This window comes from Heloderma suspectum, chromosome 2 (genome assembly GCF_057233095.1).
Source record: "Heloderma suspectum isolate Gila_16-S chromosome 2, 16-S_ref, whole genome shotgun sequence".
NCBI classification, from domain to species: Eukaryota; Metazoa; Chordata; class Lepidosauria; order Squamata; family Helodermatidae; genus Heloderma; species Heloderma suspectum.
Window position 1 is genome coordinate 402,365,780 of NC_139459.1, and position 25,160 is coordinate 402,390,939.

Here is a 25,160-nt window from a genome sequence, read left to right on the forward strand (position 1 = left end):
TCTATCCTACATAAATATTTACGTCGGCTATTATGGCAAAAAAAAGGGGTCTGCAAATACCGTAATGGGCACTATTTTCATTCCTCCCCCCCCCCCCGCAGTAATAGCCTATATAAATATTTACGTAGGCTAGAACGGCAAGAAAAAAAAGGAACGCAAATAGCGCCCACTACGCTATTTGCAGATCCCTTTTTTTCACCCTAATAGTCTACATAAATATTTACGTAGACTAAAACAGCGAAAAATAGGTAACACAAATGGCGGCCGCCATAGCCGCCGCCATTTGCGTACTCTGGTTTGTTTGTTTGTTTGTTTGCTTGGCTTGCCATGATAGGGTAGGTAAATACTTATGTAGCCTATCACAGCAAAGACCAGGACGACAATGGCGGCTGCGGCAGCCAGTTGAAAGATCAGCCGCCGCCACCACCGCTGGACCCGCCACCAGAGCTGCTGCCATCCGGACCATCTGCCCCAGATAAGCCTCGTCCCAGTGGGAATCCGTGGGGGGGCGGGGGGGCAGGCCATTCCACCATGGATTTCGGGAGGCCGAATGCCAGTGCCTTCGGCCTCACTGAAATCCATGCTGGAATTCTCTGCCATCCCTAGATTTATTGTTTGTTTTCATCATGAGATGCTCTTTTGTATTCAGACCAGGCCTCAGGACGATAATGTAGCAGTTGGGGAGAAAGATGCATCCCAGCGGCCATAGAAACTTTTCTCTGGCTGGAATCTGGAGTCAGTAGGGATGTTGGAAAATTTCACCATGGATTCCAGGGAGGCTGGATGCCAGTGCTTTCGTCCCCCCGGAATCCATGGCGGAACGAAGCCACCTGCCCCACCACCCCGTGACATGGGCCCGGAACGGAGCCTACCTTTGTCAGCTGTTCTAGTGCTCCTCGAATGGCGGCCACGTCTGCAGGCGCCATTCGCCTCCTTTCAAAAGGCCATGATAGGCTATGTAAATATATACATAGCCTATTATGGTAAAAGACAGGGACACAAATCGCGGCCACTATGGCGGCTGCCATTTGCATCCCTGTGCAGCCTAGCTGCCGGATGTCTGGCTGCAGGCGCCCCCAGCTGGCTGCTTTACGCAGTCACTGTGGAGCAGAGTCGGCTGGGGAGGATTCCGGGGGAGGGACAGATTGCCCAGCGTGGAGCCAGGTAAGAGTTTCATATATCCCTAAGAGTCACAGAGAGGCGATGACCTCGTGTCACATATACTGTTCTGCTTTGAAACCCAGGCCTAGTTTCTGAGATTTATTTATTTCTTCATTTATTTATTTAATGAAATATTTTTATATCACTTTTCAGCCCTAAAAAAAGTCCAAAGGTGTTTGACAATGGTAAAACCTCAAAGCAGGTAAAAGAGAGAGCATTAAAAGCCAGAACAACACAGTTAAAGAAACAAATAGCAGTTAAAGAAACAAATAGCAGCATTAAAATGGCAAAAAGGTTTTCGCCGGTGATGGCCGAAGTTGGAATGAAGTCCTTTTTGACAGAATATAGCACAGAAAAAAGTTCAATATTGGGGTGCGTTCTAATTTATCCTGTTTTCATCATAGGGATGGCAGAGAATTCTGCCACGGACTCCAGGGGGGCCGGATTCTAAGAATCCAACTCCCCCTGAGTCCATGGTGGAATGGACCACCCCACCCCGCCACCCTGCGAAGTCCGACCTGGCCGGATCCTACCTGGCACCACTGGGTCTATCCGCGGCCAGTCCTCGCAAGTGAATGGCATCCAGCCTAGTGGAAAACATTTGCATCCCTACCCCTTTGGTGATAGGCTACATAAAGCTTTACTTAGCCTATCATGGCAAAGGAAAGGGATGCAAATGGCATCTGTTAGGTAGGATGCCATTCACGGCCAAAGACCGGACCCAGCCGGAAGTCTGGCAGCGGCTGGCCCCAGCTGGTGGATCCGCAGACTTGCTGCAGAGCGAAGGCAGTGGGGGAGGATTCCGGGGAGGGAGGACCAGATTGCCCCCCCAGACCCCAGCAGAATTCAGGTAAGGGGGTTTCATGCACCTTTATTTCATCATAAGATGCTCCTTGGTATTCAGATCTGGCCTCAGTACAATAATGTAGCACTTGGGAAGAAAGATGCAGCCCAGCAAGCCAGCACTGGAGGCCAAGATAGAGAAGACCTGCACGGCCACCATGTATTTCCCCTTGGTGCTCAGGTAGGTGGGCACAAAGGATACCCAAACGCTGCAAAAGACCATCATGCTGAAAGTGATCAGCTTGGCTTCATTGAAGGCCCCAGGCAGCCTCCTGGCAAGGAAAGCCACTGTGAAGCAGATGGCAGCCAGGAAGCCCATGTAGCCAAGGGCAGCATAGAACATGGAGACAGACCCTTCGTTGCATTGCAGGATGATCTGTCCAGGCTGCGAGTGCCTGTCAGAATCCAGGAATGGGGGAGAGATTCCCAGCCAGATGGTGCAGATGACAACTTGGACACCTGAACAGAAAAGGACAATGGAGTTGGCCAAACTCTTCCCCAGCCATCCCCTCACCCAGTTCCCTGGCTTTGTGGCCAGGAAGGCCAGCACCACAGTGATCGTTTTGGCCAACAGAGAAGACACGGCAACTGAGAAGATGATGCTGAAGGCCATTTGCCGGAGGAGGCAGGTTGCTTTCTGTGGCTGACCAATGAAGAGGAAGGAGGACAAGAAGGAAAGCAGGAGGGAGATAAGGAGAATGTAGGAGAGGTTCCGATTGTTGGCTTTGACTACCGGAGTATCAAGGTATTTTATGAAGATTGCTAACACAAAGCCTGTGATTAAGGACAAGAATAGGGCAAAGGAAGCCAGGATGATACCCAACTGTTCTTCATAGGACAGGAAGGTGATATCCTTGGGGATGCATTCATCTTGGTCCTTGTTTGGATGCTGATCATCTGAACACTTGGTGCAATGGTCTGCATCTGGAAAAACAAGAGAAACATCTCCCTTACACCCTTAGCCATCTCTGTTCTTTTACATTCCATCAAATAAATGCAGGGAATGTGGGGTGCCCGAGTGTGCTTTGCACATTTTGTGGATCATCGATATGGTATGTTGGCTGGGAATGACATGATGTCAGGGGCCTGGCCCACTCCCTGATATCATTTAGGGCACAGAGGGCAGGCTAGGAAGGCGTGCAACTAAATTGAGTCCCCCACTTCTGCTGTAACCATCATTTTGTTTTAAGAGGACAGGTGAGAGGATCCAGCAGTATTCCTGGAGATTGCCTTTTGAGTCCTCAGACGGTTGCCAAGGAGCTCCTCCTTCTGAGGGATATTCCATGACAATGGCCCACGATGACTAGGATCCTGGTGACTCCCCTGGAAGGGGACAGCCATTTGGGGAAAGAGCTTTCCTGCCTTCCCCACCCCCCTCCCACAGCTTATAAAAAGAATAGAGCAGAGTTTGATTGACACAGAGGAGGAGACACAGGGCTGGTTTGCACATCATGATAAGCCACCGTGAGACAAACAGTGCTGACAACCAACCGCAGGTAGTTGGGTCATGCGAACGGGGTCACAGGAAGCTGAACGTGGGATCTGCAAGCATTTTACAGTGCTAGATTTGGGAACAGTGGACTACAGCTCCCATCACCACATCCAGAATTGTTTAAACTGTGCCTCCAGCTGTGCTCAGCCTATGCTCAAACAGGATCATCCTGTGAAGCTGCTTGCTGGGAGAGGTAGGACCAATAAAAGGAAGGGCTCCTTCACACAATGCAGTGTTGAACAATGGAATTCACTTCCGCAAGATGTTGTGATGGCCACCAGTTTGGATGGCTTTAAAAGGGGATTGGACAAATTCCTGGAGGAAAAGGCAATCAAACATTACTAGTCCTGACAGCTATGTGCTACCTCCAGTATCAGAGGCAGTAAGCCTATGTACGCCATTGATGGGGAACATGGATGGGAGGGTGTTAGTGTATGTCCTGCTTGTGGGTTTCCCATTGATGTATTTCATGGGCCATTGTCTGAATACAGTGCAGGACCAGATGGGCCTTTGATCTGACCCAGCATGGCTCTTCTTATATTCCTAAATGCATTTGTGAACAAACTGAAATGTTACAAAATGCCACCAAGCCTCCACTGACCACCTTCCAAAGCAAAGCAAACCTTGGTAAACACTCCATCCCTGCAATTTCTGATGTCCGAATCAGCCCACCATCAGTAACCACAGATGTGGACAAAACACGCTCGAGTGGTGGGTTAGGAACAGACTTTACTGGAGATACAACAAACTGACTTCTCAAGGTAAGTTGGCTGTGGTCAGCCCCATGGTCAGCATCACTTGGAGGAGGAAGGAGGAAGAAGAAAGGAAAGTAGAGGGAGGAGACAAGGAAAAGGCAGGGCAACCTTTTAGACATCCCCTCCCACCTTATTCAGGTACATATCAACCCTTCAACTTCAGGTTAAGTGACTCATGGCCCAAGTCCCTCCAACAATTTCTCACCGCTCAGAGAAGTGGGGATTAACGTCACAATATTAACCATGGAGGATTTGCACCCAATGTCAAGGGCAGGAGACAGATTCAGGCTGGGGGTGCTGATCCTTGCCCCATCTTCTGCCTCCCCCCACCCCACTCCTCAGTCCATTCTCCCAGGTTATTTTTCATGAGTTGTTTTGTGAAATAAATTGTGGCTATTGCAATAAAGGATCCAAGTGCAGAAATGCCTTTAAGAAAAGCTTCAGTGAACATGTCTGGGTGGATCTTTACCCCCCCTTACTGGGGCTGCTTTTTCCTGTGGAGTCACACACCTTCCTGGCTGGAGATGGTCCCTTCTGCGCAGGGAGGACAGTCATAGCAGCAAACCGGCCTTCCTTCCTGAGCCACCTTGACGGATCCAGGGCGACAGCTTTCCACGCACCTGGAATGAGGCAGGGGCTATGCACAGAAACAAGGACCATGAAGGAAAATGTGTTGGGGCCAATTTAGCTACAGAAATGACAGACACAGTTCAAAGGGCCCAACAGGGACTCCAGGAGTGAACATGAAGCCCATAACTAAGCCTGAGCACACGCAGCTTCCCAGTTTCCTCTCTTGTTTCCTTTGTGTCGAATCTTAAGGGACATGTCCTCTTATGGTCCAAACAGTGCTGTATAGACTTTTGGTGCTATTCAAAAGGAGACATAAGTACCAAGTAAACTGCAGTCTGTGTTTGAAGGGCATCCTTCTGGCCACAGCTTGGAAGCAGACCTGGGAAAACTATCCCCTCTCTCTGAGATCTTGAAAAACTGCCACTACTTGGAACTTCCAGGTTCACCGGGAACCTGCTAGATTTAGCAGAGGTTAAGAGATGGTAAATAATTACCATGCAATGAAAGGAATTGTTTCCCTCACCTTGTTGAACCATTGGGGCCACACAATGGCATCCTGATCAATGGTGAACTTGAGGTCTGCTGGGGATCCCCGTCTTTCCATACTCCCAAATTTCACTTTAACCACAGACTTATTGGGGAACTTCACCCAGTTCACGATGTCAAAGGCGGCTGCCGGGTCTGCATTCTCAGCCAAATACACTCTGCCCATGGAATCATTGTAGAACTGGGGGTTTCTCAGGAATTGGTGAAGCTAGAATGGCAGAGAAAACACCAGAATGGTGAAACGAGAAACCACACTCGATTTCTTAGTTCTACTCGTTACATGCTTGAATCTTCTATGGCTCAGGAGTGGTTCCAGACCCAAGTGGATGGGGGTGTCTCTTCACATTCTCACGGGCCTCATCTCATCCCTAAATGCCCTTTCTCTGCTGAAGCAGTTTAGGGAGCTAAACCCTTCCCATGAACTATGATCGTCACCTGAGGCCCCCATCCAGGTGCCTCCTCTGAGGGAGATATGGAGGATGGCAAGAAGGCAAGGGGCCTTTTCGGTGGTGGCCCATCTGTTATGGAACAAGCCTCCCAGAAGTTTATCCAGAGCCCACAGTGTCATCCCTTTGGCTCCAGGCTAAGACTTTCCTTTACTTCCAGGCATTTGACAGCATATGATAAGAAACCAGGCGTGGGATTTCTGTTGTTGATTGTTTTTTCCATTGTTTTATGTAAAAAGTTTGTATATTATGTTTTCTATTTTATTTTAAGGTTTTAATCTTTTGTAAACCACCCAGACAGGTTTGGCCATTGGGAAGTCTAGAGATGTAATAAATAACACTAGTATAGGTGTATAACTCAGTTCAGCAATCTGGATTCGTTACCATTGGCAAAGGGAGGCCGACCTTTCTTGATGGGGCACATTCTCGGCCAGTTGAAAGGCAGCAAGTTGTCAGGTAGGTAATGAAGGCCGAGGTCCTACACACACAAACCTGGTAGTAACTTCCACTGAACTCAGGAGGACCTGGTATTGAGCAGTAGGCACACAGAAATTGACCTGCAACCATATGTTATCATATGTCTGGGAATGAATCTAAATTCCTTGTGTCAGATATCAAATTATACAACTGCATTTTAAAAAATTGTTCCAGCCAGAAAATCCTTATTGACATGCAATAAAACCAGATGCAAGATACTTTTCTGCACATTTTGGAAAAGGTAATTTTAATTCAACATAATGGGGGAATGTTCAGCTTAGCACTGTTGTAAAAGTCACCAGACAAAATAGAAATGTACGTTTCTCTCAAATGCCATCAGTCCATGAACCATTCCTTTGTATCCAGACACCATTTCAGATGGCAGCACTACATCCATGACACTCACACAGACAAAGGGAAGGAGGGAGGGGCAACAGTGGACCCAGTAGGTGTCAAACTGGCAGCCCAGTCAAGGAGGCAGGAAGGAGCAGCAGCACGGCTGACTCCAGTGGTGGAGCACGGGGAACGGGTCAGGGCAGAGACAGAGGGGCTGCGCCCATGTTGGGATTGTGGCCAGATGGGCAGAGTCCTCAGGGGCCAGTGTCACAAGGCTGGATGGGAAAAGGAATACCTGCCACGGCTGCAGCCTTTGGACATCCAGCCTGTCTCCATCTTCCACTACCATCCTCTTGGATCTGGACAAATAGGCAGCATCCAAGGCACGTGCCACACCCTGGACAGTACTGTAAATGATGTAGCTGTCGAGAGACAGGGTTCTCTCCATGACCTCTTCTGGAAGGGTCTCCAGTTTGTCATTCTCTCTGCATCTTGTCCAGCCTTTCACAGACAATGTATGCTTTGAATAGGTACAATTAAATGCTTTCTTCACAAACTGCTTGATAATAAAGCAAAACTGTGAAAAACCGTCATATTTTGACCTTTTATTTTGCTGGAGAGTGAAGGAAAATAGACCAAGGATAAGTTGGAGAGAAGGACGACTAGATGACAACTCCAAGGCGAAGTCCCACAAAGCTGTTGTGACCCAGACTTTCCCTACAATGGGTTTCATCAATATTTCAACATACCGTTGCATAACGTTTAGTCCAGTAAAGAAGTATCTTGTCTCTGCACAATAAACAAAGACATTGACTTGTCTCCAGTGGTGGAATGAAGCCTGAGGGAAGTCCACTTGGTTTGTATTCAGTCCTGAGATGCTTTGTGAGAAAGCAACACAAACACCGTTCCTGATGAGCTCGGGGGTCAAGGCCCTCATGCATCTCTCTCCGTTGTCAGTGTCTGGAGCAATGAGACCGATCAACGTCCATCTGAAATGCAGGAGCAGTTTGACAACCCCTGGGTACTGGGCTCCTTCTTTGGGGACCATCCGGTAGAAGAAAGGGAATTCAGTTTTATCACCCACAACATGGGAAACAAAAGCATAACTGACCTGGCAAAGAAGGAAGAGATGGGTGATTTGTTTTGCTTCACAACCACATTTCAATTCTTCATTGGATACTTCTGAAAGCTGGTCAGATGACACCAATTAACTGGAAATCTTTGTGCCATCTTTCATACCAGTGGAACAAATAGTCAGAATTTTATGATGAATAAAACATTCAGGCATGATGACTGAACAGTGAAAAATGAAGATGCCCGAAGCTACAGGGCATCTCCTGAGTGTCCATAGGAGAAGCAAGTCCCTACAGCTTGTCCCACTTTCCCAGCAGTTTTTAATGTGGCCAAGAACCGGAACCTGGAATAGGAACATGCTTGATTTTCAGGGATGACTGGCAGCTGCAAAGTAGTCCCCTCCCCCGCTCTTTTCTCTGGCTGCCTCCTTTTCTCAGTTAAAAGCATGAATAAGGAGCAAACCACACATGGCAGGTAACATGATGTTAATTACATGATTTTCCCTTGAATGCATGAGTTTTCTTTCACAAATCCCCTGTGTGCCCCCAATACACTTTCAGAGCCCAGGAGGGGAGGGGAGCCCTATCACTCTGCACCCCACTGTGGATCCAGTTCCCCAATTTTCATGGGTGACGGAAACTCTCATTGACATTATCTGGATAACTTTTTGATTTCTTTGGAGGGAACCCCAAGCAGAGTTAGGGTCAGCCTGTAAACAACTCCCCCCACTGCACCTGAGGGATTTTGTAGATGCCCAGCATGGTTGAAATCTGGATGGAGATGTCCGAGTCAGAACCTTCCAGAACAGCCAATGGGTGATGCCTTCTTCCACAGCTGTAGTTGGGAACATTTCCCTGCCCAGGAGACAGCAGGTCTAGCAGGGCATCCGAAGTCATTCTTGCATCGAAATAGTTGTCATGGATGTCGTAGCCCAAGGAGACATTGAGTAAGAGTCTGGGACTCTGGTTGATCTCCTGGGTGGCCAACAAGAAGGGCAGAATCTTCCAGTACTCTGTATCTCCTTTCCTGATAAAAAAGTGTCACATTGTCATCCTGTCTGCAAGGAGACAAGAATATTCAGTTGTTTCTTCTTTTACTCCAAAGCAAATATCTCTGGGTTACATTTCCAGAAAGTTCCTCATGCTAACAGTCATCCAGAGCCCAAACCAGAAGCACAACACCCAATCCCCACTTAGTGCTTTGCTTGTGTAGAGGCAGCCAGGAAAAGGGGGAAGAGCCTTTGCTGAGGGTCAAGATCCAGGATCCATGTCAACACAAAACCCCAGAGCAGATGTACAGCCCATTGCTCGAATTAGGCATGTGTGCAACCCCTGGAGTCAAGAAATTGTGCCAGGACAACAAATTGAGAAGATTTCTTAAATGATGGGGCGTTCCCCTTAGACAGCTTCCCCCAGCCCTCAAGTTGTTTTGGACTACAGCTCACAGTATGCCTGACCATTGGCCTTGGTGGCTGCAGCTGAAGGGAGTTGAACTACAAGGTATCTGAGGGTCATTAGGTTGGGAAGGCTGTTCTAAGGGGATTGGAATATAGTTAAATTCAGGTGTGTGTGTGTGTGTGGGGGGGGGGGTTGCCTGGATTCACTTTTGGTAAAACAGAACAAGCAGCATCTAAATCAGGAAGGAAATAACTGAATAAATATTGTGTGTCCGTGAGACAGAATGAGAATGGGGAGATGACTTGTAATCATGACCTCCCTTGAGTTGCTGCCCCCGTGCCAAGGCATCTCAGCCATCGTGCCAAAGTGTCAGCACACAGAGCTAAGCCCCCGTGCGAGTTTTGCAACAAGGCGAGGAGACCAGGGCAGTTGACTCTTCCCTCCCTGCTCATAGTAAGTAACTGTATAAACAAACAAACCTATAAATAAATACCCCATCTTCATCTAGTAACAAGTTAGTTTTCCAGGTAAAAAAACCCAACCAAAGCAATTCATTTTAAAATAAGTAATGAAGATAGAATGGCAGCACAGGTGTTGGGGATGTCCCATGTATTGCATGGAGTGCCACATGTATGTAGCAGCACCTGGCATCTGGAAAACCCTCTCTTGTGTAGTTTGGGAAGCAGAAAATGTGACATCTTTCAAACGCCTCCTGAAAACACACTTCTTCACCCCTGCTTTCCCGGTACTTCAAGTCAAATAATCATGCAACTCCATTTTACTGCTCCTTGATTTTTACTGTCGTTGAAAGTGTTTTTAATGTTTTGTTTTTTGAATTGCAGTTTAATATTGTGAGCTGCTGAGAGATTTTAAATTCTGTGGTATAGAAATGCCACAAATAAATAAATAAATTTCTGACTCTCTGCCTGCTGGACGGAAGTCATGGGTGTGTGTAATGAGCTCCTTGAAGACAACGTCGCCAACCTGGAAGATCTAAGAAAGGCAGAGAGATTGGTGGAAGAGGCCTTCAGAGAGTCAACAGTGGTGTCCCAATCCCTGGGTGACAGCTCCTCTGCTGTCATGGAGAAAGGGGGTCTCGGAGTAGGAGGGAGTAATTCTGAGGAAAAGGGAAATGATCCCTTAGAAAGGACCTGTTCCTCAAATGACAAATATCCTCTAATGCCAAGGATATGCCTCTGCAGGGAGTAGGGATGTATGGATTCCCCATCGTTCGTTCCAGTGGGGACTCCGCGGGGGGGAACGCGATCCGTTCCTCCCCCCCGGGATCCTCACGGACCGGCTTCACTCTGCTAGGATTCCATGGAGCCGAGGGCCTCCCCATTCCACCATCTGCCTGCCCCGGATTCCCCACCCCCATTTTTTTTCGTCTCCTCGAACTTACATAAATAATTTCATAATTTCTGCTGAAAAATCCTTTTTGTGCACCCTCGGTCTCTGTAAGATTAAAGCCCTTCACAGGGATTCCCCACTTAACTTCCGGTCACCTGACCTCACCTGACCTGACCTGACCGGACCTGACCGGACCTCACCTGACCTCCACAGAAAATAAACAGAAAAGATGGAAGATTTCTATGTATGACTCAGCCCCAGAGAAAGAAAGCCTCTGGGAAATGCCTCATAAAAAGGGTAAAGCCGTTCGCGTTCTTCGTCCTCCATTTCCGATTTATGGATTTTTCCGTAACTATTTTCATAAAATCTGCCATTTGGCAGACAAAAAAAAGGGGTCCATGTAAGCTCCAGTCTGGGTCAACCGGGCCACCCTGTTCTGAGGAGGATTCCGCGGACAGGATTTGTCAGAATTCGATCCCATTTAAAATTCGGGTGGAATTCTCTGACATCCCTAGCAGGGAGGGAGGCTTGTGGTATTGGCAAGATTCAGTCATTAGACACATAGACAGCTGGGTCTATGATGGTGTGAAGATCGCAGAGTGAATTTTTAAATTGTGCATGTTGTACTTTTAATGTTTTAACCTTTGTAAACTGCCCAGAGAGCTTTGGCTGTGGGGCAGAATACAAATGTAACAATTAATGATGATGATGATGCCTGATGTGAAGGTTGTGGACATCATGCATCCTCTAGATAGCATAGCCAGGGAGGAGTCAGTGGCTGTGGTCCATGTTGGTACCAACGATGTGAGGAAATGTAGTCATGACGTCCTGGAAGCCAAATCTAGGTTGCTAGGTAGGAGGCTGGAATCCAGGACCACCAAGGTGGCTTTCTCAGAAATGCTACCTGTTCCACGCACAGGGCCAGCAAGAGAGGCAAAGCCGAGGAGTCTCAAAGTGAGGACGAGACGGTGGTGGAGGGAGGAGGGGTTCAGATTTGTTAGGCACTGGGGAATGTTTTGGGACAAGCTGGGTAAGGCTATCAATGGCTACTAGTCCTGATGGCTGCATGCTACCTCCAGTACCAGAGGCAGTGAGTCCGTGTACACCCGTTGCTAGGGAACATGGGCAGGAGGGTGCTGTGTACTCATGTCTTCCTTGTGGCTTCCTCATGGGCAGCTTGTTGGCCACTATGTGAATAGGATGCTGGACTAGATGGACCCTGGGTCAGATCCAGCAGGGCTCTTCTTATGTTCATATGTCCCTTCCTCCTCTTCCTGAAGTAAATTGCTCTGCATCTCTTCTGAGATTTCTGTCCTAAGTTGTCTGTGGCGGGCTACATTCCAAAGTCACTGTGTCATAATAACAACACAACAGCAAGTAGAAGATGAAGGCGAGGGAGAAGAAGAAGAAGAAGAAGAAGAAGAAGAAGAAGAAGAAGAAGAAGAAGAAGAATTCATCTACATTGCCCCTGAGGGAGGTTAATTTTACTGCAGCTCTGCAATCCTTAGCTTTTATCTTGTGCTTTAAGGTACTGAAAGCACATCATATCTTCAATGCTATTTTTAGTTAGTTCAAGAATTCCAAGACACTTACTGGGCATATAATGTCTTGTGTGCTGTTAAAAGCTGAGGTGGTGTGACAACAACCCTGCAATGTAGCCCACTGTTGTTATCTCAACCTGCAAATCAAGGGAAGTCCCTCCACCGCCTCTCAGAAACACAGCAGCAGAAGCACCTCACCTGCAACTACAGGCAGAAGCTAAAAATCCCACATCCTCCCATTTTTATCACCAAAAACATATTACAACACCAATATGTAACCTACCCTAAGGCTGGCCAGAGGACTGAAGAGTGACTTCCTAGAAGTTCATACTTGGAAGGGACCTTGGAGGCCATCTAGCTCAGCCCCCTGCTCAGTGCAGGATCTGCAGTGTAGGACGCAACAACAGCATCCCTGAGAGGTGGCCAACTCTGCTGAAACCCCTCCAAGGAGAGACACCCGCCACTTACCGAGGCTGCCTGTTCCACTGCTCAACAGCTTGTTTCATGAGGAAGCTTCTCCTAAGGCAGACTTCCCGCACCCGGTGTCCCCAGCTGTTTTGGACTTCATCTCCCACCATCCCCAGCCGGCACGGAAAATGGTAGGAATGCTGAGAATAGTAATCCAAAGGGCCTAGAGGGCAGCAGGTTGCTATGTTACTTTCTCCTAACGTTTGGCCCAATTCTGCTTCCTGCGACTGCCAACCTTTGGTTCTAGTCTTCCCCACGAGAGCAACAGAGTCCAATCCTGCTCCATCTTCGGCACAAAAACCTGTGAGATATTTGTGGACTGCTCTCATGTCTCCCCTTCGTCTGGGTAAACATACTCAGCTCTTTTGACACTTCCTCAGAGAAGTTGGTGTCCAGACAAACATTTGCAGTCTTACTGGACAGTCCTGGGGGGTGGGGGGGGAGAAGTGCTCTCCCCACTGAGCCACAGCCTGGGTCTGCTCACATGGGTTAGGAAGGAGGAGCAGATTTTCCTTTTGCACACCCAGATGACAGCACATCAAATTGCTCTGTATTATGTTGCCACACTGCTAAAAATGAGCCAGCAGGCTGGGCACAAAATGGGGTGATGATGGTCCTGGGCCATTCGGGATAAGCGGAGCTCATGAAATTAGTAGCTGGTGGAGCATCAGCAACTCCCCTCCAACTCGCACACAGAATGACTTACCACTGAATCCTGGTAGATGGGGGCTTGTTGAATTTGGACGGTAGAAAGGAAACTCCTGTGGCATAGATGACAGCGCCAACGAGGAGGTCCCCTGGCCTGTAGTGGTTCAGCGGGGCCGATTCATCCCTTTCCAAAGTCAAGGGGCATCTGGCCCGGAGCATCCCGCAGGTGGCCTGGGGCAGCAGCAGAAGCGAGAGCAGCAGCGTTCTCGTTCTGGGTGTGCCTGGCACAGCCTCCATCCTCCTCACAGCTCCTCTGAGCTAACTGAATGTGGAATGCGGGGAAGGCAAAGTCCTCTTGCAAGCCAGAGGGGTCAGTGGCTTTCCCTGCACAGATGAGGCCAGGCAAGCAAGACTTCACATCTGGGCGGGTTGAGAGCAAATCCACTCCACACAGCCGCAGAGCCCTCCTCACCTGACCTCAAGCTCAGCCAAGCTCTCAGTGGCTCAGAAGGCCTGTGCAAGACGCCACTTCATGTTGCTCAGTATTCTGATGTTTACCTCAGTGGACTCAAAGGGGCGATTTGAAAAAAGAGCCCCTTGAGGTTTGGCAGAAAGAAAAATAAACCACTATGATTTTGACAATTATGTGTGGAGAAAGTTGCATCACCTCTGCAATTTCCTGAACTCTCCATTCGGCTGGAGAAATTTTTTTCCCACAACTCACAGATGCCGCTCGACACGCTTGACTTGGGCCGGTGGGTGGGGGGGGGACAGGTGAGCTTGGCCTGGCCTTTACCTGTGGAACACCTTCATGTGAACCAGGATAAAGATCAGGGGTGTTGCTAGATTCTTCAATGATCTGGGGCACAGGCCCAAAACACACAGTTGCATATCTATCTATCTATCTATCTATCTATCTATCTATCTATCTATCTATGTCTAAGCACACCTCTAAAGTATATATATGTGTGTATATATATATATATATATATGTATATATATGTATGCATATATATATATATATATATATATACACACACACACACACACACACACGTGTGTGTTTGTGTGTGTTTGAGTGGTGTGTGCATGTGGCATGCTTGTGTGTGTGTAGAGATTACATACATACATACATGCATACATAAGACGTGTGTTCTCAGACACCCAATTTAGCATATTGGAAACCATCTTGCTTCTGCTCGGGCCAAATGGTGTCACACCACTTTAGCTCAGCACCAAACCTGAGTCAATGTTTGGAAAAATGAGGCTTTATGCTACCTGTTGACTGACATTGGAAACTAGAAAAAAAAACTGTACCTTTTCCTCTTTATCAGAACTGGGTGATAATTCCAGGCACAGTAGCCCCTGAGAAGGGGATTATACCTGCCCAACGTCCGAAAAATAGGTGCAGCGTTTATATTTTGATTTCCTTTTATAGCGAACTGCCAATAACATTTTTATTACTTGGAAGAAGTGGATAAAGAATTCAGGATTCATTGCCCTATCAGAGAAGATCGTGTCTGCCAAAGTTCAGAATGAAAGCCACAAGGGTTTTTGAGGTCTCCAAAAGAGGACATACTTATCTCCCTATTATCCTTGTGGACCACTGTTCTGAAAATTACAGACAGCCTAGAGTTGTCCCTAAGTAAGAAACCAGCAAAGTTTCAGAAGGATAATTGCAGCAGTTCATGTGGAAGGGGAGTTCTTCAATTTGGTGGAGAGAGTGATTTTCTTTCCATTCCATTCACCTCTTCCTAGGGATGTTAGAGAATTCCGCCATGGACACCAGGGGGGCTGAATTCCAGTGAATTCGGCCCCCCAGAATCCATGGCAGAACGGAGCAACCCGGCCCACCACCCCGCGAAAGCCCCGCGAAATGGAGCCTACCTGGTTGTGGCTCCAGTGGTGGTGGCGGCTCCGGCAGTGGCAGCTCCAATGGCAGCGGTGGCTCCGGCCGCTCCAGCCGCTGTCGGGCTGTGGCCACAAATGGTGGCCACTACGCTGGCTGCCATTTGCATCCCTGGCAAGCTGTGATAGGCTACGTAAGTATCTACGTAGCCTATCCCAGCTCAGGGCAGGGTTGCAAATGGCGTAGCCGCCACCATTTACACCCCTGTCTTTTACCGTTATAGGCTACATAAATATATACATTGCCTATCACAGCAATAGGAAGGAACGCAAATGGCGGCCAACGTAGCTGCCGCCATTTGTGTCTGTGTCTTTAGCCATGATAGGCTGTGTAAATATTGATGTAGCCTGTCACGGCTAAAGTCACAAACACAAATGGTGGCGGCTACGGCGGCCACCATTTGAGTCCCTGTGCAGCCCAGCAGCTGGGTGTCTGGCTGCGGGTGGCCCCAGCTGGTGGCTCTGTGGTGTCCCCGCATAGCGGAGCCGGCTGGGGAGGATTCTGGGGGGAAGGACGGAGTGCCTCCGCCCACCGCGGATTGCCCAGCGTGGAGCTAAGTAAGAGTTTCGTACATCCCTACCTCTTTGCCAATAGTTTTTGGGTAACTTTGTGTGAAAATGCACAGTTCATTAGAGGTGTCCCCCAGGCAAGAAACCTGCAAAGTTTCTGACGGATATACGCATGCATATCTTTTAGCCTTGTGATACGTTCCATGGGGTTTTCTTGGCAAGAATACTGGAGTGGGTTGCCATTTCCTTCTCCAGTGGACCACATTTTGTCAGAACTCTCTGCCATGACCTGTCCGTCTTGGGTGGCCCTGCATGGCATAGCTTATGGCTTCACTGAGTTACGCAAACCCCTTCACCACAACAAGGCAGTGATCCATGAAGGGGTTACATAGCCTACCACACAGCAAAAAAAAGGGAACGCAAATTTGCTGTTTTTGTTTTTGTTTTGCTGTGATAGGCTACATAAATATTTATGTAGCCTATCAAGGCAAAATACAGGGACACAAATGGCGGTGGCTACGGCTGCCGCCATTTGCGTCCCTGCAGGCTGCCCAGAGGTTGGTTGTCTGGCTGCGGGCAGCCCCAGCTGGCAGCTCTGTGGAATCTCCACAGAGCGGAGCAGGCTAGAGAGAATTTCAGGGGGAGGGATGGAGTGCCTCCCCCCCACCATGAATGTCACCCTTTGAAAAGATAAGTGATTTTCGTACATCCCTAGACTTGGCCACTTTGGCTCCTCTGTGCTCCTGGGAATTCCCTGACCCCCCCTTGGGTTGTTGGAGGTTGAGCAGGGAATGGGGATCACTCTGGCCACTGCAGCTGAGCTCTGGGACCCTCTCAAAGGCCTGTCTCTTCCATCCTGGCCTGTTCAAACCCTTGTGTTACAGAGGCCTTTGGGGAAGAGCAGACTTCCCCAACTGTGGCCCTCCAGATGACTTGGACTTCAGTTCCAATCAGCTCCAGCCATCATGGCCAGTGGTCAGGGATCCTGAGAGGCTGGGGTAGGTGAGGGGCCATAACATCTTCTGGCTGCCTTGGTCTTTTCTCTTGCTGCTCTATTTTGCTTATATTGGGCAGGATTGCTTATAATGTATAAACACACACACACACACACAGAAAGAGTTAGAGACTAAGAGTTTTCACTAAAAGGCACCTTACATGGGGTGATATGGCTTGAAAGGGGGGTTGGAAAGATTCATGCAGGAGAAGATACCAATGACTTCTAGTCATAATGGCTATTTAGTACCTCCTGTTACAAAGGCAGGAGAGGGCGATTCCATCAAGGGAACCATGGGGAAGGGGGATTAGGGAAGAATAATTGGGTGTCACCATAATGGGCCTCCTCCACTTCCCTCCTGCCTGTCCCTCCCCCCCCTTGAGGAGTGAGGAGAGGGGAAAGGAAGGGGAGAGGGAAGGAGTTTTCTTTTGACAGTGTCATGACAACAAGGATTCAGCCATGTGCTTTTGTGATTGTGATTTTTGCATCCTTGGGACCAAGGGGGACAGCCCTGAGGGTCATTTGCTTGAAGTGGGATGTGTCCGGGGCAGTGGAATTTAAAGTGATGATTGTCTAAAGCTAGCAAGTTTCAGTTTCAAAAGGACGACTCAGCATAAGACTGCAATATCACCTCTGACCAGTAGAGGGGGCTGTGGTATTATGGGTTGCACAAAAAGGAGGCTGTCACAAACCGCTTCAGAAATCCAAATCCAAAGCTTGCACACACCTATAAAAATGGCAGACTACTGGTGTGTCTAGAAACACTATGAATCAGATTTATTCTTTTGTTTTCATCATGAGATTCTCTTTTGTATTCAGATCAGGCCGTAGGATGATAATGTAGCACTTGGGGAGAAAGATGCAGCCCAGCAGCCCAGCACTGGAGGCCAAGATGGAGAAGACCTGCACAGCCACCATGTACGTAGCCTATCACTTTTTTTTTTTTTACCCTTTATTTTTTTCTTTCGCGGCCGGGAAGACAGGGGGCTTCCCCCTGGCCAGAACTTCAGTGGGGAGGGGTGGGGCGCCTCCCCACCTGCCAAGAATTTTTTTGGGGAGAAACGAAGCGCCTCCCCCCCACCCCGAAATAAGCTGCGGGACGAGGTAAGGGACTTTCGTCCATCCCTATGATTGTAAGAACAAACGAAGAGCCTGAAGCTGGATCAGACCAAAGGCCTAGCTAGCCGAGCACACCAACCAGACACCCACTGGGAAGACCACAAGCAGGACATGAGTGCAACGGCTCCCTCCCACCCATGTTCCCCAGCAGCAACTGGTGTACATAAGCTCACTGCCTCTAGTGCTGGAGGTAGCATAGATCCATCAGAACTGGTAGCCATTGACAGCCTTTTCCTCCAGGAATTTGCCCAATCCCCTTTTAAAACCATGTGAATTTGTGGCCCTCACTATCTTGCTATCTTGTGGGAGCAAATTCCATAGTTTAACTGAGCGCCGTGTAGGGATGTCAGAGAGTCCCTTCAGTCCATGCCACGGAATCCTCTGTGGGACGGCACCACGACGTCCTGCGGAGCCAGCTGTCATGCGGCTTTTTTTTTGTCATCCGCAAAGAGTCGCGGAATTTTCATAAATAAAAAGTAAAGGTAGTATATTCTGATAAAAATACCTAAGTTTTGTGTTTTTTTTAAACAATTTTTTTTGTGGGTGCTCTTTTTCAATTGCAATCCTCCGTCTCCCTTTACTTTCAGCCAAAACACTTCCTCCTCCCTGGGGCCTCCCAAAAGAAGGCTGCCCCAGGTGTGCCTGAGCGATGCACTCTTGGGTTAAAGCAACACTGTTGGAAAGAAGGGAAAAACCTTTTAAAATGACCATGCCAGTCTGGAGCCCTGCACCAGGTATTATTCTCCCTGCTAAGCTTTCTATTTCCACATCCAGCGTTGTTGTTGTCATTGTGAGGCTAAAATGGAGAGGAGAACCAAGTCAATGCATGTCTACTCAGAAGTAAGTCTTACTTCATAATGTCCTGTTAGTTATCTCACTGACTGGGTGACTTTGGGCTGAACTCTAACCACTACACCATACTTCTGTTAAACTCATGAAGAAAAAGAGACAGTATAATGGGAAGTTCTTTCTGAAGCAGTCACACTTGTACAAATGCAGCATGAGCAGAAAGATCAGCAGCCTTCTCTTTGTTTGAATAAAAAGCACACTCTGCACATGCTCAGGGAATGGACAAAATGAGGAATTTGAAGAATATTTGAAGAACCAGGGAATATGAAGAAATGTATTCTTCCATTATGTTTGTGCGTGTGGAATCTCCCTCCATCCAGCTGTTCCCTGGAAACCCCCCCCCATTCACCCAAGGGTCTTCTGAGATAACTAACAGGAGGTTTGATCATGAGCTGGATGTGGAAATACAAAGCTGAGCTGGGGGCAAGTGGGGTGCTGAGATGTGTAGGAGTAAGTCGCATTGGACTCAGTAAGACTTACTTCTGAGTAGACATGCACAGAGTTAGTTCTCCTCTCCATTTTAGCCTCACAATGTCAACAACAAGGCTGGATGTGGAAATAGAAAGCCTAGCAGGGGGAATAATACTCGTGCAGGGCTCCAGACTGGCATGCTTGTTTTAAAAGGTTCTTTCTTTCTTTCTTTCTTTCTTTCTTTCTTTCTTTCTTTCTTTCAAACAGCTTTGCATTAAACCAAGAGTGCATCACTCAGGCACACCTGGGGCAGCGTTCTTTTGGGAAGTCCTGAGGAGGAGGAAGTGTTTTGGCTGAAAGTAATTACTGCTGGTCTCGGGGCAGGGGAAAAAATACGTAAATATCTACGAAAAATAGCCTTTCTTATGGAAGTTATGCAGACTCAAGGAGATGGCTGGGCGCCGGAACTATGGCTGTCGGTACGGATTTATCTTCGTAACTTTCAGAGCGGAAAAAAAAGAGGAGAATTCCGGGGGCTTGTGAATGACGGTACGGAGCACTGGCCGCAAACTGCGGAAGTCAAGCGGCACGGAAGGTACACAATTTGTACATCCCTACAGGGGATGATATGGCTTGAAAAGGGCGTTGGAAAAATTCATGCAGGAGATGAAGATCTCAATGACTACTAGTCATGATGGCTATTTACTACCTCCAGTTATAAAGGCAGGAGAGGGCAATTCCATCAAGGGAACCATGGGGAAGGGGCAGTAGGGAAGAATCATTGGGTTTCACCATAATGGGCCTCTTCTACCTCCTCCCTGCCTGTTCCCCCTCCCCCCCTTGAGGAGTGGGGAGAGGGAAATGGCAGGGGAGGGGGAAGGAGTTGTCTTTTGACAATGTCATGACAACAAGGACTAAGCCATGACTTTTGCAATTTCCATTTTTGCATCCCTGGTACCAACGGGGAGAGTCCTGAGGGTCATTTGCATGAAGTGGGATGTGTCTGGGGCAGTAGAATTCAAAGTGATGATAGTCCAAAGCTAGCAAGTTTCAGTTTCAAAAGGACGACTCATCATAAGACTGCAATATCAACTCCGACCAGTAGAGGGGGCTGTGGTGCTTGCACACACCTATAAAAATGGCAGGCCACAGCTATACATGGAAACAATACAATCAGATTTATTCTTTTGTTTTCAGCATAAGATGCTCCTTGGTATTCAGATCTGGCCTCAGTACAATAATGTAGCACTTGGGAAGAAAGATGCAGCCCAGCAAGCCAGCACTGGAGGCCAAGATAGAGAAGACCTGCACAGCTACCATGTATTTCCCCTTGGTGCTCAGGTAGGTGGGCACAAAGGACATCCAAACACTGCAGAAGACCAGCATGCTGAAGGTGATCAGCTTGGCTTCTTTGAAAGCCCCAGGCAGCTTCCTGGCTAGGAAAGCCACCATGAAGCAGAGGGCAGCCAGGAAGCCCATGTAGCCAAGGGCAGCATAGAACAAGCTGACAGACCCTTCGTTGCATTGCAGGATGATCTGTCCAGGCTGCGAGTGCATGTCAGAGTCTGGGAATGGGGGAGAGATTCCCAGCCAGATGGTGCAGATGACAACATGGACACTGGAACAGAAAAGGACAATGGAGTTGGCCAAACTCTTCCCCAGCCATCCCCTCACCCTGTTCCCTGGCTTTGTGGCCAGGAAGTCCAGCACCACAGTGATGGTTTTGGCCAGCAGAGAAGAGACAGCAACTGAGAAGATGATGCTGAAGGCCATTTGCCGGAGGAGACAGGTCGCTTTCCTTGGCCGGCCAATGAAGAGGAAGGAGGACAAGAAGGAAAGCAGGAGGGAGATGAGGAGAATGTAGGAGAGGTCCTGGTTGTTGGCTTTGACTACGGGAGTGTCCAGGTATTTTATGAAGATTCCTAAAACAAAGCCTGTGGTTAAGGACAAGAACAGGGCAAAAGAAGCCAGGATGATACCCAAATATTCTTCATAGGACAGGAAGGTGATATCCTTGGGGACACATTCATCTCGGTACTTGTTTGGATGCTGATCATCCGGACATTTGGTGCAATGGTCTGCATCTGGAAAAACAAAAGAAACATCTCATGATTTTCATGAGTAGTTTTGTGAAATAAATTGTGGCTATTGCAATAAAGGATCCAAGTGCAGAAATGCCTTTAAGAAAAGCTTCAGTGAACATGTCTGAGTGGATCTTTACCCTCCTCTGCATGGGCTACATTTTCCTCTGGAGTCACCCACCTTCCTGGCTGGAAATGGTCCCTTCTGTGCAGGGAGGACAGTCATAGCAGCAAACCGGCCTTCCTTCCTGAACCACCTTGACGGATCCTGGGCGGCAGCTTTCCACACACCTGGAATGAGGCAGAGCCTACGCACAGAAACAAGGACCATCAAGGAAAATGCGTTGGGGCCAATTTAGCTACAGAAATGACAGACACAGTTCAAACGGCACAACAGGGTCTCCAGGATTGAACATGAAGTCCTTTCTTGTTTCCTTTGTGTGGAATCTGAAGGGACATGTCCTCTTGTGGTCCATAAAGTGCCATATAGACTTGTGGTGCTGTTCAATTGGAGAGATAAGTCCCAAGTAGCCTGCAGCCTGTGTTTGAAGGACATCCTTCTGGCCCACAGCTGGGAAGCAGAGCTGGGAAAGTGATCCCCTCTCTCTGAGATCTTGAAAAACTGCCGCTACTTGGAACTTTCAGGCTGACCGGGAACCTGCTAGATTTAGCAGAGGTTAAGAGATGGAAAATAAATATCATGGAATGAACGGCATTGCTTCCCTCACCTTGTTGAACCATTGGGGCCACACAATGGCATCCTGATCAATGGTGAACTTGAGGCCTGCTGGGGATCCCCATCTTTCCATACTCCCAAACTTCACTTTAACCACAGACCTGTTGGGGAACTTCACCCAGTTCACGATGTCAAAGGCGGCTGCCAGGTCTGCGTTCTCATCCAAATACACTCTGTCCATGGAATCATTATGAAACTGGGAGTGTCTCAGGAATTAGTGAAGCTAGAATGGCAGAGAAAACACCAGCATGGAGGAAACCAGAAACCACACTTGATTTCTCAGTTCTACCCATTACATGCTTGAATCTTCTATGGCTCCGGACTGGGTCCAGACCCAAGTTGTTGGGGGTGTCTCTTCACATTCTCACGGGACCTCATCTCATCCCTGAATGCCCTTTCTCTGCTGAAGCAGTTTAGGGAGCTAAACCCTTCCCATGAACTATGATCGTCACCTGAGGCCCCAATCCATGTGCCTCCTCTGAGGGAGATATGGAGGATGGCAACAAGGCAAGGGTGGTGGTGGCCCATCAGTTATGGAACAAGCCTCCGTTGAGTTTATCCAGTGCCCTCAATGTCATCCTGTTGGCACCACATTAAGATGTTCCCCTACTCCCGGGCATTTGACAGCATATGATAAGAAACCAGGCGTGGGATTTCTGTTGTTGATTGTTTTTCCATTGTTTTATGTAAATAGTTTCTATATTACGTTTCCTATTTTATTTTAAGGTTTTCATATTTTATAAACCGCCCAGACAATTTTGGCCATTGGGAAGTCTAGACATGTAAAAAATAATGCTAAAAAATTGTAGATGTATAAATCAGTCCAGCAATCTGGGCCTGGAATTACCATTGGCAAAGGGAGGCCGACCTCTCCATGGGGCACATTCTCGGCCCAGTTGAAAGGCAGCAAGTTGTCAGGTAGGTAATGAGGGTTGAGGTCCTATGCACACAAACTTGGTAGGAACTTCCACTGAACTGGTTTTGAGTAGTAGGCACGCAGAAAGCGAGCTGCAACCATTATAGGTTCAGCATATGTCTGGGAACGAATCTGGATACCTTGTGTCAGGTGTCATATTGTACAAGTGGATTTTTAAAAATTGCTCTAGCCAGAAAATCCTTATTGACATGTGATAAAACTAGATGCAAGATACTTTTCTGCACATTGTGGAAAAGGTAATTTTAATTCAACATAATGGGGGAATATTCAGCTTCGCACTATTATAAAAGTCACCAGAAAAATTAGAAATGTACTCACTCACACAGGCAAAAGCAAGGAGGGAGGGGAAGCAGTGGAGCCAGGTAGGTATCAACCCACCTCATTTTCCAGTATTCACAGCTTCTATATACAGGGCGATCATGCTTGAATTGTACCACTGATTCAGGAGGGATACTGGTGATGGGAAAGGGAATACTTGCCATGGCTGCAGCCTTTGGACGTCCAGCCTGTCTCCATCTTCCGCCACCCTCCTCTTGGATCTGGACAAATAAGCAGCATCCAAGGCACGGGCCACAGCGTGGACAGTGTTGTAAATGATATAGCTGTCAAGAGACAGGGTTCTTTCCACAACCTCTTCTGGAAGGGTCTCCAGTTTCTCATTCGCTCTGCATCTTGGCCAGCCTTTCACAGACAATGCATGCTTTGAATAGGCACACTTAAATGCTTTCTTCACAAACTGCTTGAGAATAAAGCAAAAGTGTGAAAAGCCATCATATTTTGACCTTTTATTTTGCTGGAGAGTGAAGGAAAATAGACCAAGGATACGTTGGAGTGAAGGACGATTAGATGACAACTCCAAGGCAAAGTCCCACAAGGCCGTTGTGACCCAGACTTTCCCTACAATGGGTTTCATCAATATTTCAACATGCAGTTGCATAACATTTAGTCCAAGCAAGAAGTATCTAGTCTCTGCACAATAAACAAAGACATTGACTTGTCTCCAGTGGTGGAATGAAGCCTGAGAGATGTCCATTTCATTTGTACTCAGTCCTTAGATGCTTTGTGAGAAAGCAACACAAACACCGTCCCTGATGAGTTCAGGGGTCAAGGCCCTCATGCATCTCTCTCCGTTGTCGGTGTCTGGAGCAATGAGACTGATCAACTTCCATCTAAAATGCAGGAGCAGTTTGGCGATCCCTGGGTACTGGCTTCCTTCCTTAGGCACCATCCGGTAGAAGAAAGGGAACTGAGCTTTATCGCTCACATCATGAGAAACAAAAGCATAACTAATCTGGAAAAGAAAGGGAGAGATGGGTGGTTTGTTTTGCTTCACAACCAAATTTCAGTTCTTCATTGGATACTTCTGAAAGCTGGTCAGATGACACCAATGAACTGGAAATATCTGTGCCATCTTTCATACCAGTGGAACAAATAGTCAGAATTTTTTGGTGAATAAGATATTCAGGCTGCAGGATGACAGAACAGTGAAAAGTGAAGATGCCCGAAGCTACGGAGCTTCTCCTGATTGTCCATAAGGGAAGCAAGTTCCCAATAGCTCATCCCACTTTCCCAGCAGCTTTGAATGTGGCCAAGAACTGGAACCTGGAATAGGAACAAGCTTGATTTTCAGGGGTGACCAGCAGCTGCAAAGTAGTCCCTCCTTCCCCGCTCTTTTCTCTGGCTGCCTTTCCTTTCACAGATTCCTTTCACAAATGCCCTCTGTGCCCTCAATACACTTTCAGACCCAATGAGGGGATGGGAACCCTATCACTCTGCACCCCACTGTGGATCCAGTTCCCCTATTCTCATGGGTGGCGGAAGCTCTCATTGACATTCTCTGGAGAACATTTTGATTTCTTTGGAGAGAAGCCCAAGTAGAGTCAGACTCAGCCTGTAAATAACTCCCCCGTCTGCACCTGAGGGATTTTGTAGATGCCCAGCATGGTTGAAATCTGGATGGAGATGTCAGGGTCAGAACCTTCCAGAACAGCCAATGGGTGATGCCTTCTTCCACAGCTGTAGTTGGGAACATTTCCCTGCCCAGGAGACAGCAGGTCTAGCAGGGCATCCGAAGTCATTCTTGCATCAAAATAGTTGTCATGGATGTCGTAGCCCAGGGTTATGTTGGGTAAGAGTCTGGGACTCTGGTTGATCTCCTGGGTGGCCAACAAGAAGGGCAGAATCTTCCAGTACTCTGTGTCTCCTTTTCTGGTAAAAAAAGAGTGCCACATTGTCATCCTGTCTGCAATGAGACAAAAACATTCAGTTGTTGCTTCTTTTACTTTGAAGCAAATATCTCTGGGTTACATTTCCAGAACTTTCCTCATGCTACCAGTAGGCATGTGCAAATGTCATTTACTTTTTGTGGAATTGATTTGCGGTGGGGGGGGAGGCGCTCCGTCCCTCCCCCTGGAATCCTGCCCTGCCGGCTGCGCTCCAGACTTCTGGCCACAGACGGGCTGCTACAGACGCAAATGGTGGCTACCGTAGCAGCTGCCATTTGCGTCCAGC

At 48.0% G+C, this 25,160-nt stretch overlaps 3 protein-coding genes across 3 annotated transcripts; all 3 read right to left on the minus strand.

Moving 5' to 3' along the window:
* Window positions 1–1,615: 1,615 nt before the first annotated feature.
* LOC146356663 (vomeronasal type-2 receptor 26-like) lies at window positions 1,616–12,785 on the minus strand. The gene is made up of 7 exons (XM_084830245.1): window positions 12,457–12,785; window positions 8,549–8,726; window positions 7,528–7,737; window positions 6,922–7,182; window positions 5,345–5,575; window positions 4,762–4,888; window positions 1,616–2,928 (listed from the first exon to the last, which is right to left on the minus strand). Exons 1-7 carry the CDS (start codon window positions 12,783–12,785, stop codon window positions 2,033–2,035), a joined length of 2,232 nt encoding a protein of 743 aa, XP_084686371.1. The 3' UTR covers window positions 1,616–2,032.
* A 7,270-nt stretch (window positions 12,786–20,055) lies between these two features.
* Window positions 20,056–21,893, minus strand: LOC146356664 (vomeronasal type-2 receptor 26-like). Its single transcript, XM_084830246.1, has 3 exons — window positions 21,705–21,893; window positions 21,158–21,284; window positions 20,056–20,979 (listed from the first exon to the last, which is right to left on the minus strand). The coding sequence occupies exons 1-3, from the start codon at window positions 21,891–21,893 to the stop codon at window positions 20,075–20,077; spliced, it is 1,221 nt and encodes a 406-aa protein (XP_084686372.1). The 3' UTR covers window positions 20,056–20,074.
* Window positions 21,894–22,869: 976 nt separating this feature from the next.
* On the minus strand, window positions 22,870–24,885 carry LOC146356665 (vomeronasal type-2 receptor 26-like). The gene is made up of 2 exons (XM_084832653.1): window positions 24,566–24,885; window positions 22,870–23,940 (listed from the first exon to the last, which is right to left on the minus strand). The coding sequence occupies exons 1-2, from the start codon at window positions 24,878–24,880 to the stop codon at window positions 23,701–23,703; spliced, it is 555 nt and encodes a 184-aa protein (XP_084688779.1). The 5' UTR covers window positions 24,881–24,885; the 3' UTR covers window positions 22,870–23,700.
* Window positions 24,886–25,160: the final 275 nt, after the last annotated feature.

Bases quoted from the DNA above. Each gene is read 5' to 3' on its own strand.
- LOC146356664 (XM_084830246.1), bottom strand. From the start codon at position 21,893: ATGGACAGAGTGTATTTGGATGAGAACGCAGACCTGGCAGCCGCCTTT. The intron at 21,285-21,704 runs GTGAGGGAAGCA...TTCTGTGCGTAG, and splicing joins GGCCCCAATGGTTCAACAAG to GCTCTGCCTCATTCCAGGTG. The intron at 20,980-21,157 runs GTGGGTGACTCC...TTGTTTTTCCAG, and splicing joins GACCATTTCCAGCCAGGAAG to ATGCAGACCATTGCACCAAA.
- LOC146356663 (XM_084830245.1), bottom strand. From the start codon at position 12,785: ATGAGAGCAGTCCACAAATATCTCACAGGTTTTTGTGCCGAAGATGGA. The intron at 8,727-12,456 runs GTAAGTGGCGGG...CTTTTTTATCAG, and splicing joins CAGTGGAACAGGCAGCCTCG to GAAAGGAGATACAGAGTACT. The intron at 4,889-5,344 runs GTGAGGGAAACA...TTCTGTGCATAG, and splicing joins GGCCCCAATGGTTCAACAAG to CCCCTGCCTCATTCCAGGTG.
- LOC146356665 (XM_084832653.1), bottom strand. From the start codon at position 24,880: ATGTGGCACTCTTTTTTTACCAGAAAAGGAGACACAGAGTACTGGAAG. The intron at 23,941-24,565 runs GTGCAGACGGGG...TTTCTTTTCCAG, and splicing joins GCATCTACAAAATCCCTCAG to ATTAGTTATGCTTTTGTTTC.